The following is an 18,572-nucleotide window of genomic DNA, read 5'->3' as shown; positions in this document are numbered from 1 at the left end:
TGATCAGTTGGTGGAGGATCAAGCACTGCTGATCAGATGAAAGGATCTAGTTTGATCCAGGGGCAAGTACAGCAGCATCTCACAGCCACCAGTAAGTACCTGTAGGCTACAGCCTCCAGGAAAGGAGGGAGGGAGCTATTAAATGCAGTATACGGAAAATGATGGGCTAAGAAGCAGCTGAATCTCAAAGACTCAGTCAAGAGGTGGGAGAATCTCCATCTCTGTAGACAGCTCTGAGCAGCCTGATCAAGCTTTTTACAGAAGGTTCCTTCCCTCCAGTGCATTGTCTCCAGAGGAAATGATGCAGAAGGTCACCAAGTCACAGACTCATCTGTCTTGGAAATAACCCTGACCCAGCAATTAGATCCACTTTGAGGACAGGTTGCTGGGCAGAGTCACAGATGCAGAACCATCCCCCATAAAGCAAGGTGCCTTTCTTAACTAGTGTCAGAAACAGATGCAGAAGTGTCCCCCATGAAGCAACATGTCTCTCTCAACTAGTGTCAGAAAGCACATCGGTCCCCACTAAAGACAAAACTCGTTCTTACCAGAAACATTCAACATGTCATCAATTCGCCCTGTGATCCAGTAATAACCATCTTTATCTCTCCTGCAACCTAAAAATAGCCAGAAATGACAGCATGAGGAAGCACTGCCAGCCCTTGGAGCAACTGATACGGAATTCTGAGGCCAGAACATGGCAAGATTTAAATTGCTGTCCCCAGGCCTCTACAGCCACGCACTCCCCAGACAACCTTACCATCGCCTGTCACATAGTACCCAGGGAACTTCTTGAAGTATGTGGTTTCAAATTGCTGGTGGTTTCCATACAGTGTGCGCATTATTCCTGGCCAGGGCTGCTTAAATACCTGATAGTGAAAAATGCAGACCTGAGTCAGTGAGAGCAAAACCAATAACCCAGGCTTTGCACCACAGCGATAGAGATGCTAGAGAGTGATGTGAGTGATGACACCCAGACACTTGCTGCCCAGTGCTGATCTACTGGGAAAGTCTCACCAGGCTTGGCATGGGGGAAGGAGCTTGGCTGAAAAGTTGTTCCCATCCTCCTGCCCTGCCCATGTGTGCAAGTGCATTTAATGATCAGTTGAACAGTTTGTTCACAGCATAAAGCTCCCAGCGAGTTATGGCAGTGAAGGGAGTTCCTACCACCCAAGTGTGTCCCTTGTGTGGACCCAGAGTAAGTGGAGATGTGTGTATGCTGTCAGGAAGGTCCCAGAGCTCATGGGGAACAGACAAGGAGAAGGTGGGGAAGATCAGCCCTTCTTTACCAGGTAGCCTTCTGCTTCTCCTTCCAGCTCTTCCCCCGACTCGTTCAAGATGGCAGGAACCACACCGAAGAAGGGGAACGTCTGCCATGGGGACCAGAGAGCAAGGAGATATGGAGTTGAGCCCACACATTAAAACCCCATGAACCAGAGGGAGTGGGGAGGCAGAGCAAGGGCAGCTTTGGAGAGGCTGCAGCACATGGGGCCTGTAAGCGCAGCTGCACGGGGTAGGCCTGGGATTTTGGGTGGTGGCCATGTCCCCACATGCACCACTGTCCCACAACCACCCTGGGCAGGCTGGTAACCACCAGCCAGTGCCAGGTGCTGCTGCGGTGCCTTGCCTTGTCCCCTGGGGAGCCCTCTCTGCCCCTGGGGAGGAGAACAGAAGTACTCACAGCAGAGCCTGGCTTCATGGGGGTGGCAGCAGGGAGGGGTGTCAGCATGTGGCCACCCTGCAAAGAGAGGCAAAACCAAATGAGTTTGGGCCATGCCAGCCCATCCCACAGCTGTTTGCATTGGCTCTGGTCACATCACATCCCAGTCAGATGCGGGCTGCTTGGGGCAGTGGTGGAGATGGGGCCTTGGGAAGGATACGGCAGGGAACAGGGAGCCTGTGTTTGGGCACAAAGCTTTGGAGCTGCTGGGGGAGAGAAAGACTGGGAGGAGAGCAGGGTCCAGAGCAGACCTTGGCAGGGACCCTTTGGAGTGGAAGGTCTCCCCTTGGAGCCTGTCTGAGGTCCAGGAAAGAAAGAAGGGGAACCAACACTTGCAGGCCACACTGGAGTCTCTTGGGCAAGCAAAACAACTAGTTCACATAGAACCAAAGAAACACTATGGCAAACTTGCAAAGACACCCTGCAGGGAGCACAAGGGAAAGAGAGGTCCCAGGGACACCCAGGCGAGGACTCACTGTCTCTGTCTGCCAGAATGTGTCCACAATGGAACACCTCTCTTCTCCCACCACGCGGTAGTACCACAGCCAGGCTTCTGGGTTGATGGGCTCACCGACGCTCCCCAGCACCTTCAGAGATTTCCTGCTGTGCCTGCAGAGAGGAGGGGGCTGGCAGGGGCTCAGCAGGCCATGGAGAGAAGCAGCTGCAGGAACCCCTGGGCTACCCAAAGTGTACTTGGGGCTTCCAGGCATGGTTCAGACCCTTCTCAGTCCTCTTCCATAGAGGAAGAAAGGAGACCTCTATGATTTTGGTGTCTCCATTCCAATCTCCCACTTGGTTCTGCTCCTTCCCTTCCTTGGGCCAAGCAGCAGCACGCAGAGGGGCTCTCTGCCCAGCACCCCTGTGTGAGCTTTGGGTCAGAGGCAGGGAGAACCTGCAATCTCTGAGCTTAGCTGCAGCTTATGGTGAAAGAGGAAGACGTGCTCAGAAGTGCCATAATGAATTTAGTGCTGGGAGTGCAGAAGCATGGCCTGCGTATTGCTGTGTAGAAGGCAGAATATCCTGGTCTGTTCAGAAAATATGCTGGGCAAGCTGCTGCTCAGAGAGGAAGCTGGGGCCCCTGGTCCCCATTCGGGAGCCTCTGGCTGTGCCAGAGCCAGGGATCCCCATGCCACTGGGGACTGGCACTCACTTTTTGACGGGCTCCTCCCCGTGCTTCATCAGCAGCCGGATAGCTGTGGGTGCTGTGTAGAACTTGGTCACCTTGTACTTGTCAACAATACTCCACATTCGCCCAACATCTGGGTAGGTGGGGACACCTTCAAACTAAGCAGGAGAGAGGGCATTGACACAGTCGTTCCTTACTGCTAGAGACCTGCAGCACCCTCCCAAGCAGGAGGAGCTGAGAGCAATGGGGAACAGCAGTTGGACCTTAGGATGTCCTTATAGGAATGCCAGGGGCACCATGCAGCGAAACCAGCCCAGTCCAGAGACCTCTCTTACTGCTTCTTTGGGATGGATTTGGCATCAGCCCACCCCAGCTGTCCTAACAAATGTCCCTTGAAACACCCTAGCAGCAGGGACACTTGGGTGGCTACCACAGTGACACAATCCCACCAGCCCAAATGACCCTGCCCACATGGTAAAGGGCAAGACGTCCAAACACAGTGACAGAACCACAACCAAAAGTACCAAGAACTCCAAAAAGGACTCCCTCAATGTGACAGTGATTTTCCTGCTTGCATTACCCCAGAGAGTCTTGGGCACAGGCCTCTGACTCCCTGACCTGTATACAAGTTACAGCTGTACACTGCCAAGGGAGATACAGGCACAGGAGGTAAGTGCAGGTTGTCAAATCAGTATCAGCAGTGAAAACATCACTTCCTGCTCCTGATCCAGCTTTCGCATTACCCTGCAGCAGCCCTGGCTCCCCTGGTACACAAGGCTTGTACTTCTAAGGGAAAGAAACAGGGGAGCATTTGAAAAATTAACGACCCAAAAGCCACATACAAACTAGCCACCCTGTCTGCCACCAAGCAGTCACACATGCCCCCCTTGGGGACCGCCACCCTTCCTTGCAGAGCCCAGGGCACTGCACCCAAGTGAGAAGCACGCTCATCACAGAGCAATGCAGGGATGCAGCTCAGCACCATCATCTCCACTTTCTTGGAGTAAAAGCATCCAGCTGCCATCCAGCACTTACTAGCACACTAGTTGCCCCATTTGCCAAGGGTCCGTAAGTGAGGTAGGAATGGCCCGTTATCCATCCAATGTCAGCTGTGCACCAGTAGACATCCTCAGGCTGGTAATCAAACACGTATTTAAATGAGGTGGCAGCAAAAAGCATGTATCCACCCACTGTATGCAGCACACCCTACAAGGAGAAGGCACGCAACTGTCAGGGCAAGCTCTCACCAGGGCCCTCACCCTCTCAGGCCAAGCTGAGCATCACTAGTCCACTGAGCTCGAACTGCAGCTGAGCAGGAAGGAGCAGCACAGCCCCCTTCCCAAGACCTCCATGGCTCCTCTTCTTACTGGCGCCTCCCAACATGACCCTCACCAGTTCCCACAGCTGAGGTGTTACTGCGGGTCAGACCAGCCCCATGGGTGGTGAGCTGGGAAGCATACCTTGGGTTTCCCAGTTGAGCCACTCGTGTAGAGGATGAAGAGTTCGTCCTCCGAGTCACACCACTCAGGCTCGCACTCTGCGTTGGCAGTGCTCATCAGCTCATGCCACCACATGTCCATGGCTGGGTTCCAGGGGGTCTGAGAAAAGCAGAAGATTAGAAACAGGCCTGCCCAAAAGCAAGAGAGTGGGGGATGATGGGTGCAGCCCCAAACTTGCCCCTCTCATGGACCATCAAGGCAGATGTCCACAGCACAGCTGCTGCCTCAGAGCTGTTTCCTGCAAACCATGCACCAGAGCTGCAGCTCCCACTCCAGAAGCTCCTTTTCTTAGCCCACAGCCACGAGGAAAACCTTTAAACACGGTCTGGCTGAAAGACCTGAAGCATTTTGTCCAAACCACTGGTAACACTGATAAATCCCTCTCAGCAGCAGCAGCCAGGAGAGGGCCTGCAGCAGCAGCTGCTCTGCCTCTCACAGCAAACAGGTTCCTCCTGCCCTACTGGCCTGCCTCGAGCTGCAGTCAAGCAGCAAAGCAGCAAGCCTCACTTAGCACAGCCACGCACCCACCGGTCCCGCACACCTTGCAGGTACCCCTGCAGCAGCATGGCCCAAGACAAACAGGAACATGTTGAGCTCACAATGCATGGCCCTGCAGACCTGAAAAAAATCCTTTATCTGGATTTTAAGGTAATTACCCTGACAAGAAGTGACTGCTCCAACGCAGAACCACCCAGCACTGGCCGCCCAAAGGAACCGCTTGAGGATGCCAGAGCTGTAACAAAGCCACCAATGCTTGTGGCTGATGAGCAGAGGTCACCCCAAGAGTTGTGCTGGCTGGCTACCTCTCCAGGGTGGCACAGTTCAGTGCAAGACCTAACTCCACCTGACCTTTTTGCCTTTCCTCAGAGGAGCTTGGGGGCAACTAAGTGGGCAACACTCCCCAGCCTCAGCACAGACCTCCACTATCCACATCTCTGCGAGGGCAGGCACGCTGACCTGGAGCCTTGCAGCTCCCAGCTGGGGCACATCTCCTTGCAGAGCTAGAGTCCAATGCCTGCGCAGTCCCCAGAGCTCCCTTGGCTGGGGTGCATGGAGAGCAGCCACAGGGTCACACGGTGACTCTCTGCAGCCCAAAAGATGTTCATGTGCCATCTGGATGCACCAGGACCCCACAGCCCAGCACGCAGCTCCTGCACATGTGGTGCAGGGGACACTGGCTGCTTGACAGCGTGGCATAACCGAGCCCACTTGGAAAGCTCTCACGGATCTCCAGGGCTCCTGGCTTTACCTGGGAAAGCAGTTTCCACACGTCTGTCCCACCAGCAAGATCCCAGCAAGACACCAGGTCAAACAAGCCCAAGGTAGGCTCACACCAGCCCATCCAATACTTGCTTTCTTGCATCCCTCCTTCAAGGATCCCTCCATTTTAGCACCCAACTTCCACTGCCCCATGGAGAAGGTCAGACCCATGGCACGGCACGCAGCCCCTGAGGCCAGGCCTGCCTCTGCCTGCCTGCTCATGGGGTCCTGAGGCTGCAGCTCCTTGGATGAGGTGGGCAGAGTCCAGACATTTGGTCTGGAGCTCCAGGTTTGCTGCCTGTGGCATGCCACCCCAGCCAGGAAGCTGCGGGTGATCCCTGCCAGCCTCACCGCAAAGGGAAGTGCATTGCGAGAGCTGCTTTTAAAAGCCAGAGATGAATCGTCATCCAAATGCTGACAGCACATCCCAGTGGTTCTGCATTTCCCCCCATCAGCACACTGATGTGCACTCAGGGGTTTTTATGGATGCAGATTTGTTTCTGGCAGCAAATTTGGTGGTACTGCATTTACCCTGAAACCGTGGGCAGCTCTGGCCAAGCGGCGAGTGGTATCTATCACTAACATGCAACTGCTGGTAACCCAGTTAGGAAGGCACGTGTGGCTGTGCAGAGTTGGAGCGGTTAGGAAGGTGGAGTGCCGGAGGGGAAAGCAGAGGGGAGGTGCCACGAGGAGGAAGGCAGTGCTGTGTGTAAATACCTTGGGATGGAGTCTCTGTGAGCTCTCAGTCTTTTTCTCCTGTTAAAAATCCACAAAGAGGGCGTGAAAATTGAGAAGCAGAGGATCCACACCGGGCTTTGCAGGCAGGGAGCTGGAAGCCCACAGGCCCAGAGGCTGGGAAACTGTCCCGGCAGGCTGGAGAGTGCTTGGATCCGGGGCCAGGCCAGGACACACCCTCTGAGCAAAAGCCTGCCCGTTTCCATCACGTTCCCTGGGTACCCACTGCCTCCAGAGCCAGTCACAGAGGCCACCCCCTGCACACAGCCAGGTGGGTACAGAAGCACCAAGCCGGCATACAGCCCACGGACACCCCGATAGCATTACACAAACCAACGGCATGGTAAAAATGCACTCACAAGGGAAAGCAATCTTTAATATAAAGTGTCTGAACAAGCAAGAGCCAAAGGGTAAGAGACCCCTCCAGCCTCCTCCCAGGACATTCTGCACAATAACCTCACCTCACCAACAGTGACCAGCGCAGGGACAGGCTTCTCTGCCACCACCCGACCAGGGAAACCTCACACAGGAAGGCTGGTCTGCTCCAGTTTTCCTACCCTTGCAGTTACCCTGCCCTCACAAGAGAAGGAGGCCAGTGTAACACGGCCAGGCTGGCAAACACTGAGCAACACCCCAATAAAATTAACACAGCTGAATGAGGAAAATTAACTCAAAGATATAGAATCTGCTGGACTTCTTGTTCCAGGGACGTGCACAGACCATCCCTTCTGAAAGCAGAGCTCAAAGCTCAAATGCGCTCCCCAGATACAACCTATTTCTGAGCAAGCAGCAGCCTGGGGATAACCCAATGCAAATAACCACCCAACACATAGGGACAGAAGACACTATTGCAAGACACGGAGCTGTTAGGTAGTTGAAAACAGCCTGCCTTTTAAGAGGATGAAGGCAGCAGGTAGCCACTGAGCGCAGCAAGACTGCACACCAGCCTCAGGAACTCAGCAGGCAGCCACGGCTCCAAGACACCTCCTTCCACCCCCGTCTCACCACATGCCTCTGGCCCACATCCTTTCATCTGGTTTCAGTTGCAAGGGAAAGCCCCAGCCCCGACAGCTGACACAGTTACTGTGCCAGCTACACAGAGACTGCACTATTCTCAGTGTATGATTGTTGTCATGCTGGGGGGCTGTGTTGAACCCAAGCCACAAGCACAAATCTCCTGTTTTTCCTCTCCTGCTTCCACTGTCACAGCTACAGTGCAGGATGGCATTGGTCTTTCCACAAAAGGGGAGACAGATACAGGGTTAGGAAGGAAAAGTCCTTCACTGGGCAGAGGAAAATGAGCATCTTGTTCTTGTCCTAGCGGCTCTCGAAGATATACCCCGCTGTGCTCTCAGGGGTCCTGCAGGCTGGCAGCTAGTGATGGTGTTAAAGGAAGCAGCAGGGAGAGGATCTTGGTAAGGCAAAGGAACCATTTTTCAGACCACTCACAATGCAACAACAGCAAGGAGGGGAGAAAACAGGAACAGGAGTCAGAGAACAGGAGCATCCAGGGAAGCACTGCAGTGGTTTTGCACTGATTGATTTGCTGGGCTCAGGCCCATAGCAACAAAATCCCCCCTCTCATCCCCCAGGAGCATACCTGTATGTCCTGGCACAGCCTTTTGAGAGGAGGAGACTTGCTGCACGTCCCATCCACTGCTACCTCTTCCCTCCCCAGGTGCTTCACCACGATGCACTTTTTCAAAGGGGAGCCCCTGTAAAAGGCAGGAGCTGTCAGATCAGGCTGTTCAGGCAAGAGCTAAGCCTGCCCTTTGTGGGCTTTACAGGCAGCACTGGAGGCAGAGCAGGGGCCCCGAGCTGCTTTTGTTGAGCTAGAGCGTATGCCACCGTGCAAACTCCAGGTGCACCATGAATTGCGAAGGGACACCAGCCACAGGAACAGAGCTTGGAGAATAGGAAAGGTCTGTGCACAGCTTACTGGGGATTTATCAGGTGTGATTCCTATGGAGGAAGCAGGGATGCCACAAGCATCTCTCACTGGTCACTGCTGGGGAGATTTCCTTACAAATCCCAAGTTTGCCCACCTGTGACCATGAACAAGACTTCCCATGGCACCCAGGAGGTATTAGGTGGCTGCTCCCAACCCTAGGCATGACCGACTGATTCAGAAGGAGGAAAGGCTTCCAAAGCCAGATTATACATCAAGGAAAAGAGTGGGCTTTTGTTCCCTCCTGAGGGCCAACACAGCCTACCTATAATGCAAACAAAATGATCTTATCTCCCTTCAGCCCTGTCAGGGTACCAACACACTGTCTCCATCAGTTAATTCCCAACTTTAGGATCACTTCTGTCCTCCCAGGTACCTACTTTTACAGACATAAAAACTTATGTTTTCAAGTTTTAGAGTTTTAAATGCTTTGAAAGAGTTTGAATTTCTAACACGCAGACTATCTGCCCTAAATGTTTAATTTTCATCTAACTTACAAGACCACATTCAGTCTCATACAAGCTATGCAAACATTGTGTCTGTAAGTTTGGCAAAGTCACTTCACCATGACTATTTCCCTTTCTGTAAAATCTGATGATAGATCTGTCTATTTCTTTATGGTTTACAGTATCTCAGCGAAGATGCATAAAAAAATAAAGCAGCTTCACCATACACTTGTGTGCAGTCAGGCCCTGATCCTATGCACATGTTGCTGCATGTCAAATGGAGCGCCTGTTCCTGTTTACACAGCCATTTCCCAAACTTGAATAATTTCTGGTTTATTTAATTATTGTTGAATTAGCGGCTTTGGAGCAAGACTTAAGCCTCATCTTGACGTGCCCCATGGCACTGTGTCCAACTGTTCGCAACTGATATGGCAGTGCCTTATTCCCTCCCACTCCAACAGCTGCTGCTGCAGAACTGGGAGATCTGCCATTGGCCATAATGATGGTGGATCAGTCTGTCTCCAGCAAATCAGCCTTCAAGTCAGAATGGACAAGAGGAAAGTTAAAAGAAAATATTTTTAAGATGAGGGAGTTGAAGCATGTATTACTTCTGAAAGGCTCAGGAATGTAGTGTAGCTCGTGTGTAACCAGCTGCAGAGTCTGCCCACCTATGAAAACTTCCATCTCCATTTGTGCAGGAGCAGATTCCAGCAGCAAAGCCCTTCTTACAAGGGAATCCAAACTTACTTGTCTTTACATTTCTGGAGGGCTTCATCTGCAATCTGCTTCAAGTTGATCAGCTTGTCTCCTCGATAAAAGGCATCTGCAAAATGGTACAGAAAACATTAGAAGGGCTTCACAGCCAAGGCAGCCTGGGACAGCTGGAAGCAACAAGCAATTTTCAGGAGGGCAGACGAGAGCTCATGCACTGGAGTGAGGGAAAGCAGACAGGCAGCTGATGGGAAAGGTTTCCTAATACTGCCTTTTAGCCTAGAGAAACAGATGCCAAGAGAAATGGTGAAATTCCTTCCCTGGGAGAGGTTCCAATTTGACCCGACAAGTCCCTTGGGAATATTCTGTGGGAGATAATCCAACACGGCCAGAACACAGATTGCAGTTTAGTGGGTCCTTTCCCTGCCAAGGACCTATTAATAAAACCATTATTTTTGCACTATTGCAAAAAACAGTTGGGGAAATGCAGTGGGCTTACATGCAAACACTACCACTTTCTCAATCCCTTACTCTACAACGCTGAGAGTTGCAGCAGCAATGTCCTTGAAATTGGAAAGGGAGGGAATTCTCATATTAGGACTGCCTCATAAATGATACATCTTGCAAACATCTGGCTGATTTTGAAGAGGAACATGGATAAGAAGCATTCGGAAACATGTTATTAGCAGCTGGTGACATCATGCTTTACAGGACAAAGTGGGCGGACTGCTTAGATGCTTCACTGTAGGTTCAAAGTGGAAAACAGTACTCAAGTGCAGCTACAAGCAGTGCATCCGCCTTGCGGCAGCTCAGCTGAAGCACTGCTCCTTCCTCTTCCATTTCCAAGTGCATCTGGCTTTTAAAATAAAGAACCTTCAGATGGGCAACAGTAATGGCTCAGGGGCTGAAACCAGGACAGGGGCACAGATGCATGTTTTACCTGCCGTGATGAGGAGAGAACAACCGCAGTCAAGAATCCGCTCACAAAGAGAGTCTGCCGAGAAACCTGCAAACTGACAGAGATTACACAACCAAGTGAGCAAGGACACAAAAAAACCCCCAAGCCAGAAAACCCAACGGCAGCTGTGCAATTCACCCATGGTAAACAATACCACCAGACATTGACGGAGAGAGTTAAAGAAGCTCATTCCACAGTTAATGCAGAAAAGGGCTAGGAAACAGCAGCACCTTAATTTAGTTTCCATCTATCTCATGGTCAGCACCCATCTTTCCAGCTCCTCTCCCGAAAACAAGAGCTGCTCACACCAAAGAGCTCAGCACCAAGAGCAATGCAAAGGGCTTATTCCTACCACAATGGAGTGCAGAGCTCCAATCCTGGCGCAGGCGAGCATGGCTACAACCAGCTCCAGGATCATTGGCATGTAGATGGAAATTCGGTCGCCTTTTTTCACGCCTGTGGAGGGAAAATTAGCATGGTGTTTCTCAAAATGAACAGGTCACATGTCAAAAGAACAGGATACAGAAAGAAACTAATGATTTTAAATCAACATTTATATGCACACAATAAAGCTTCAGCTGGAGTTAGAGCTGAACCAGCCTTGGGTTTTGCCTTTCAAGCCCTATGGCTGTTATAAGATGACTACAATGAACACTGTGTTCTCATTGGACACAGCCCTTGAAGGAGGCAGAAATGTAACCAGTGCCCACTGCTCCTTGGAAAACCCCAGAGCAGGAAGTTTTGAGCACAGATTTCTTCCTTGTACAGCTGACATGACCAGCACTGATTAGTTTTCACAGACAGAGCCAGAGATGAATCTCCAAAAGTGCATGGCAGAGCAAATCTGTATCCACCCTGCTTTACAACTGTGGAAGCAGAGACAAGTGAAGCATTTTGCACAGAATTACTCAACAGACTGGCAACCACACAAAAAATGAACCCAATCTCCAAAACCCTGGTCTAATGCCTTCCCAGTATCCAAATGCTCCTATTGCTTCAGCTGCGTACCTTGGCCACGGAGGACATTGGCAAACTGACAGACTTTGTGCAGCAACTCGCTGTATGTGATTTTCACAGAATCCCCAGGTTCATTCCCTTCCCTGGAAAAGCAAGGTAATATTTGTTACTGTAAAAGCATTACAAGGTAAGAGTGATGCTGCAAATTGAGAGGTACTTACTGCTTTCGACAACATGTATTTCCTCACCTGCCCTTCCAAGCACAGAGTAACCAAACCCCAGAAATCCAATCGTGGACTAAACTTCTCCAATAGCATGAAAATTTAGTCCAAAGTCCCCACCTCTGTGTAGATCACTACACCTGAAAGCAACTGAATGCATGCAGTAGAAATACATGATACTTTCAAAGAGGCAAGAAAGGTCCAACAGAACCAAAGCTAAGAGTGCACATACTGAAGAGCAAGCCGGGATTTATGGCACGGCACCCTTGTTCACATGCACTTATGCCTGCAGCCATGTCTGCATGAAACATTGGCCAATGTTGTTGTGCAGCAACACCCACCCCTTAAATACCTACCGTCTGATGGACTGGTATGGGACGCCAAGGGCTGTCTTATTTTCCAAGGTCATATATAAATATACCCATGTGTATTTGTTCAGTGCCATGCCTGCTCTGCATTATTCTCTCTGTGGTCCTCCATGAACCAACTCTGGGCTCCTGCAGCCCAGGTGCCAGTTCAGTGGGACCTTACCATTAGACACACCGATAGGAAGAAGAGCCAAGAGCTGCACCCAGAGATGGAACAGGAACGTCGCATCCCCAGGGAAACAGTTTCCTACCAAAGTAAAAACCAGCTAATTTTAATGTGACACAATGCTTCAGCCATGCAAATGAGGTGGCACTCCCAACGGATCAGATTAACAAAGAATTTGAAATGACTTCACATTCGGCAGAGCAGATGTCTCCCACACCCAGGAAGGAGGGTTACACTTTCCCAGCTCTCTCCCCAGGGCAGCCAGCACAGAAACATTAGTGATCCATGAAAGAACAGGGCTATCACTCTCAGCTGATAGTCCCCCTGGAAAAGTGTCCCCCTGAGCATGTGCAGCCAAATGAAAAACAACACCGGTGCTGGGGAGAAGCCAGGAAGCACCTCCATGACGTGTCCTCCCTTCGGACTGCAGCCAGGCTCCGTCTAACTCGGGAACAGAAACCTCACTTCTTTAACATCTCAAACAGTCCAGAGCATACAAAAAATATGTACTGAATTCTAGCTAAAACTAACCACTGCTCCCCCTTCCCCCAGCAACGCAAACAGAAGGAAGGCTCCTGTGATGCAGAAATGCATAAAGGAACACCCTCATTTCTCATGTAATTCTGTGTCATTCTGTGTCAGCACAACAGTGACCTCATGCTCCAATGGCAGATGCAGTCCTGCTGGAAACAGCGGTAGAGTTGGAGAGCCCCACTGATACAAGCTCTGCGCCTCCTGCCCCGTGTAGGACAGGGTTTCCAAACTGGTCGTTACACTTGGATCATCCCATTTAAAAGCTACTCATGGATGTGTTGCTTACAAACTTGACTTACCCCTCTTGATACCTAGTTATACTACTGGCTTCCATGGTGCTCTGCAGCAATTGGGTCCATCGATACCTGCACTGACATGCACAGGGCAGTGTATCTTCCCACCAGTGGCTCCTGAAAGGGGATTCCCTGCTTGATCCTTTATGCAAGTTTGCCCCTTTTAAGTGCAAAGAGGAGAGAAACAAGAATACAAAGAAAAAGAAAAGCTTGGGAATGAGAACCAGTGCCCAGAGCAGTCAGCTCAGCCCTGGCATCCAGGCAGTTTCCTCTCCTTTCCCCATCATAACCAAGAGCATTGCTTTGAGCTAAATGACATGTGAAACCATTAGACGAGGTCCCTTACAGCAGGGCTCTCAGCTAGTAAAGAGAAACCAGGAAATCAGAGAATTTCCGTTTTGACTTCGTTACTTGAGGGTCAAAGATCCAAGAGCTGATTTCAGTGCTGGACTGAGCAGCTGTAACTGATCTGGCTCAAAGGAAGAGCATCTGCTCCTGTTGCGTCTGGCTGCACGCTGAGTGCCTTCCCTCACCGTGCAGAGGTTTTCCTTGCTGCATCTACACCACAGGTGTGGCAACATCTAGGCTAGCGCTGTGCAAACCTGCCTGGGTCCAGATGTGCAGTATCGCTGCAAGTGCAGTTCTACCCCTCAGCGATGAGCCTGGCTGCGAAATATCTCTTAAAGACAACTATAACGCTTCCAAATGCAAGCTGGAGGATCCCAGCCCACTAATCCCTCACCTGAAGATCTCTGCACCGGGGTCTGCTGAGTGCTGTGGGCAGGCCCTGTGCAACCCAGCTCCCAGCCTAGGGTAAACCTGCAGAACAGGGCAGGGGGGAGGGACGTCCCTTTGCCTGTGCTCTGCTGCAGCGTAGGATCTAATTACAACCTTTACTAAGTTAGGAGGACAGACTAGCACAGGCTGTCCCATCTGGAAGACTTCCCATGTAAGGCAGGTAGGCAGGCAGGCAGCCCGCAGCCATGTGTGCTATTTGGGGGCTCAGCTGGGTGCTGCAGGTGAAGTGCTGGTTTGGCTGGTGGCAGACTTAGCCAAGGACACTGCAGAAAGCACATTGGTTCCCGGTGCCATCAACTCGGTGGTGTAATACCTGCCTGAGAAGGTGCAAAACCTGGGAGTCCTCTGACACAAGCTCTGCAATCCTGCACTCCGGGAAGGCTCAGCTCCCTGCCTTGAATGAGCCTTCACTGGCTGCATTTCTAATATGTCTCCTTAACAGATTGCAACAGAGCCTGGCCATACCCCACTCTGCAAAGAGGTGTCTGTAGGTGCTGATTTGCTTCAGGCTGGGGTGGTCGCTGCTGCTGCAAGATGGACTGATGGTGGGATGGAGATAGAGCCTATGTAAAAGGCTGCGCTGAGCACCCTACACTTGCCTGGCAGCCAAGGGGAGACAGCAGCCAGGCCACACCAAACTGTGGCTTCTGGGGTGTGCAGCCCTGGCTACCCCCTCCGGGCAGAGCTACGCTGTCTCCCACACGTGGTACCCACAAGGGACAGGGACCTGCCCTGCCCTGAGCCACCCGGGTGCAAGGCACTGCTCGGACATCCCTGCTCTCCCTGTACACAAGCAGCGCATCTCAAATATGCCAGGTCCTCCTCCTCGCCGGGCTTCAGGAGGGAAATTCAGGCCAGGGAATGCACCCAGGCTTCTCCTCAAAGTCAGCATGCACGGGGCACCGCGGGAGAAATGCAAAGTCAAAGAGAAGTTAAAACTTTTGCAAGGATTTTCAGAGGGCTTTCAAGTCCTTTCCATTGATTCGTGTGACCAAGAAAGAGCTCCACTAGCATCAGCAGGGGAAACCTCAGGCTTCAGATTTTAAGACTATCTTATGTTTAATGGGAAATGAGTCACATCCACATTTCTACAGAACAAGATGCCTCCTTTCCCCCCATCTCCAGCAAAGGCCTCTGAGCAGTCTCTCATGAGCAGGCAATTGCTTTAAGTCTCCCCACGTCTGAAAATAGTTTGGAGTGCCCACAGCTACACTCAGCAGGCTACAGCAGCACTCAGAGATTGCTCTGTCCTCTTCTTTGGCACAAAAGCCCAGAGAATTATGTATTTTAGATGGGGCATTTAAAGGAATGCCCACTTGCATGCTAGCAAATACTCTGTGCATCAAAAGCAAGCCTGTAAATTCCTGGCAGCAAAGTTCTGTGAGCAGCATCTTCCCTTCGGCACCCATTGGATGTAAGCAAGAGCTGTCAGTCCTGAGCCTCTCACACAAACTTGCTTGTCCAAATTAAATTGAAAAACCAAATAAAAATAAAATAAAAAAGTCACACTTCTGAAAACATTACCGCAGTGCTCACCTCCATACCTACGGCATGCAGCCCAAGCCCCACAGAATCCAACATCCCCCAAATATATCCTTTTTTAAGAACTGGTGATGAAAATAGTTGGCAGCAGCTCTCCTGTGATTGCTTGCATGCAATCTTTGATCTAACAGCAAGCCTTCTTCTGAAAGGAAAAACCAATTTTCATCCTCCCAAACTTCCCAGATACATCATTAGATGAAACACATGGTGAAACACAGTTTGAGTCTGATGTTTTTCTCATCTCCCTCAAACTGAGTCCTGCATTTAGCAACTAGTAATCCAAAATTTTACAGTATCATCTGGGTCACAGCAGGAATGTATTTGAGTTTTTTAGTACTTGAGAAGCCCATGTTTTACATACTGCATGTTGTGTGCACGCTCAGCTGGAGAAAGGCATTTTTTGGCCATATGGTCTCAGCTGAACCACCCATCAACTAAGTGAATGCAAATCCTTTAAACTAAACACACAGATGCACAACTGGGGACCTTCTGAGGCAGGCTGTCTCTTAAAAATGGGTGCTTTGTTGAAAAAGTCAGGTTTCATGCAAAGATGATAGCTTTCTAGCTGCCTGCAGCCATTCATTGCCAGGACCAAATAGCCCAAGGGCATCAGGGACCATCACCACAGCAGTGTGCAGGACGGTAGTGCCCAGCTCTGCACAAAATAGATCCCTGTCAACCTATTAAAGGAAGCACAGGCTCTGCAGAGCACTTATCATACTGCTCCCTTCTGCCAGCAGTTAAAATAACAGGCTCTCCGCTTCTGAACAGGTGCCGTGATGCACACAAGCCCCACAGCACACGCCTTCAGTGGCCCTACCAGTGTCTCAGCAAGAAATGATCCCATGGAGAAGTCACCCTGGCCAGGGGAGGAAGAAAACTTCAGGTAGGAAACCTGAACACTTGTCACCTCTGTGGCACAACCATGCTTACAGGAGGCTCACAGACTGACTGCCTGCTCTGCTGCGAGTTTGGCCTTGGAGAGGCAGAGCCACAGACCTATTTCACCTGGTGCCCATGTAGCTAAATCAAGGTTAAGCTTCCCTGTTAGAGTGACCACATAGGCTAGCAAAAGATTTAGTGTTGTACATACATTGTGTAGTTGGGAAAGTGGTTTGTAAGAGCAGGTGAGCATTTCTTTAGAGCCGCATTAACTCAAGCACGGACCCTGTGGAGCAGTCAGGGACGCAGAGCAGCAGTGTGGGAGAGGGAAGCTGTAGCCAGATGCGCTCCTGGATATTTGCACCAAAGCAGGTTAAGAAGTTACTGTGCTCTGCCAAGCATCAGGGCTGACTACAGGACTTTTCAAAGCACTGGTCTGCTTCAACCACTCATCACGTAACCAAGCAAGCCTTACACTGCCCATCCAAGCAAGCTGAGCCCATCCCAGCTGTAGGATAACAAGCAGCAGGGAGGGGCAGTAACTTCTTAACCTGCTACTGCTCAGTGGCCAAGGTGACACACGCTTCCCATAGCACCCAAATGGGACAAGCAAAGCTGACCCAAAACCGAATCAGCAATTCTGTTTGGTTTCTCTCTTTCACCAGATTTCTAAATAAAAATTATTTGCATAACCTGTTTGAGTAACATATGAATACAGCTTCCCTGTGCAACACTGCCTCAGTGTTTGCATGGAGCAGCAGGAAGCACAGGTTGCATCAGTGGGAATTATGGTTTTCAAGGTAATTGCCAATGATAATTGTGGTTTACAAGGGTTGTAACAGCAGTAAGAGAAGCTGGTGTACAGGAGAAAACGATGAAATGAAGCCAAGTGAAGCATTACAAGTTTTCAAGATCTGCCAGACCATCTGCAGATCCACAGTCAAAAACAGAAAAATCACAGACCAAAGCAAACTAGGACAGAGAGCCAAAGCCTACCTGACCCCTGTAAATACTCCCACTGAGGACCAAAGGGGCTGAAGATCATTTAAGTTTCTCCTCTAAGCTCCTGTGACCACATCACCCCCAAATAAAAGCATTAACCCAAAGTTAGGGTGTGGGGCACCTGGAAGGTAAGCTTTCAGAGCAAAGCAAACCACCTCAAAGCTACCAGGTTTCATTCCCCAACTACTAGAGAGGCGATGGCAGCACACAGAGCAGTTTTGTTTAATGCAGGAAAAAGGCTCCGCGTTTTAGCTACTGGAAAGCACCTTTAAGAAAACACGGATTCCTGGTTTGAAAAAGGTGTTGAAAGAGGGAGAGGACCCCTTCCCAGATGATGCAACATCACAGGAAGAATTTGTGCAGTGGGGAACCGCACAAAGCCTCCAGTACAGCAGAGATGGGGACTGTGGGAATGTCTGCCCTAAAACATCTCTGGTGCTATCTACGCTAAAACACGCTCAGAGCCCAAAATCCCCCCTAAGCCTGGGACCAAGTTGGTGCCCGAGAGGCACGGGATGGAGACATCAAGTTCTCCAGCTCCTGCTCCACCAGCAGCCTGTCCCCAGAGCACAGTACGAGGCAAAGGCAGGAGCTTTCCTCTACCACAGGCTCCTGCACAGTGGCACCTCCTCACGTGCAAGGTCGCTGGGGGCAGCTGGACGGGCTCACGGCTTCCCAATCCGCCCTGTGTCCAGAATTAGAGCAGCCGAAATGCCAGGCAGAGCTTGGCTGGGCCAAGCTCCTGCCATCTGGGGAATGGGCTCACATGCACGCCGCATGGGCAGCGAGAGCCCTGGGCCTTTCCGACGCCTGCACTAGCATGCATGGGCTGCGTGCTCAGCTACTGCGGCTATCAGCTGCTCACAAACCTCCTGCTGCCATTTGGCCCTGGCTGTTCTCAGGAGACCCAGGAAACCTGCAGCTTGAAGAAGGGTCTGCCTGGAGACGGCTTGGTAGTTTGGGAACAACAGCCGCCAAAACTGAAAAAAGATGTAATCTCTCCCTCTATCCCCAGCCTTGCTTATCCCATCTGACACAGGAATGGCACTCAAGTAGAGAAAGCCCTTTAAAATCTGTCCTTGAGAAAAAAGATTATATTGAGCCCAGCCCTGCCCATGCTTAACGTCACCTATCTCCCACCAGAGTAATGCATGGCAGCAAAAACCCAAAAGAATTCTGGGAAGGCTGAGAGGTTTTTTGAGTAAAAGGTTTACCAGAAAGTTCAGCCTCTATGGTCCCTGCAATCATGCTCGAATCCCATTGCATGACAAGGATTAAGAAAGAAAAAGTTGTGTAACAACGGAGTGTAGCCTGGGAGGGACTGGTGAAAAGGTTTTCCCAGTATGTTCAGAAATATTTGGCAGCACTGAGAGAACACTGTTGAGTAAACCTGGCAACAGAAATCC

General features: G+C 50.8%; 1 protein-coding gene across 2 annotated transcripts in view; it reads right to left on the bottom strand.

Moving 5' to 3' along the window:
• The window catches only part of ACSS2 (acyl-CoA synthetase short chain family member 2), a 34,078-nt gene that overhangs the window by 3,655 nt on the left and 11,851 nt on the right, over nt 1-18,572 (bottom strand). Inside the window, exons 3-16 of one of the 2 annotated variants that reach the window (XM_052789891.1) lie at nt 11,412-11,503; nt 10,756-10,859; nt 10,386-10,458; nt 9,482-9,557; nt 7,941-8,055; nt 6,323-6,361; nt 4,307-4,444; nt 3,882-4,052; nt 2,871-3,004; nt 2,197-2,329; nt 1,682-1,738; nt 1,290-1,370; nt 761-869; nt 549-617 (exon numbers count right to left, since the gene is read on the bottom strand). In XM_052789891.1, coding sequence (XP_052645851.1) covers nt 549-617; nt 761-869; nt 1,290-1,370; nt 1,682-1,738; nt 2,197-2,329; nt 2,871-3,004; nt 3,882-4,052; nt 4,307-4,444; nt 6,323-6,361; nt 7,941-8,055; nt 9,482-9,557; nt 10,386-10,458; nt 10,756-10,859; nt 11,412-11,503 — 1,391 coding nt within the window. The remainder of the gene's footprint in view (nt 1-548; nt 618-760; nt 870-1,289; nt 1,371-1,681; nt 1,739-2,196; nt 2,330-2,870; nt 3,005-3,881; nt 4,053-4,306; nt 4,445-6,322; nt 6,362-7,940; nt 8,056-9,481; nt 9,558-10,385; nt 10,459-10,755; nt 10,860-11,411; nt 11,504-18,572) is intronic. The other variant, XM_052789899.1, reaches the window with a different exon arrangement.

This window comes from Harpia harpyja, chromosome 1, assembly GCF_026419915.1.
Source record: "Harpia harpyja isolate bHarHar1 chromosome 1, bHarHar1 primary haplotype, whole genome shotgun sequence".
Classification (NCBI taxonomy): domain Eukaryota; kingdom Metazoa; phylum Chordata; class Aves; order Accipitriformes; family Accipitridae; genus Harpia; species Harpia harpyja.
Note: the sequence above shows the minus strand (reverse complement) of the source record. Positions and strands in the feature narration are given on the sequence as shown.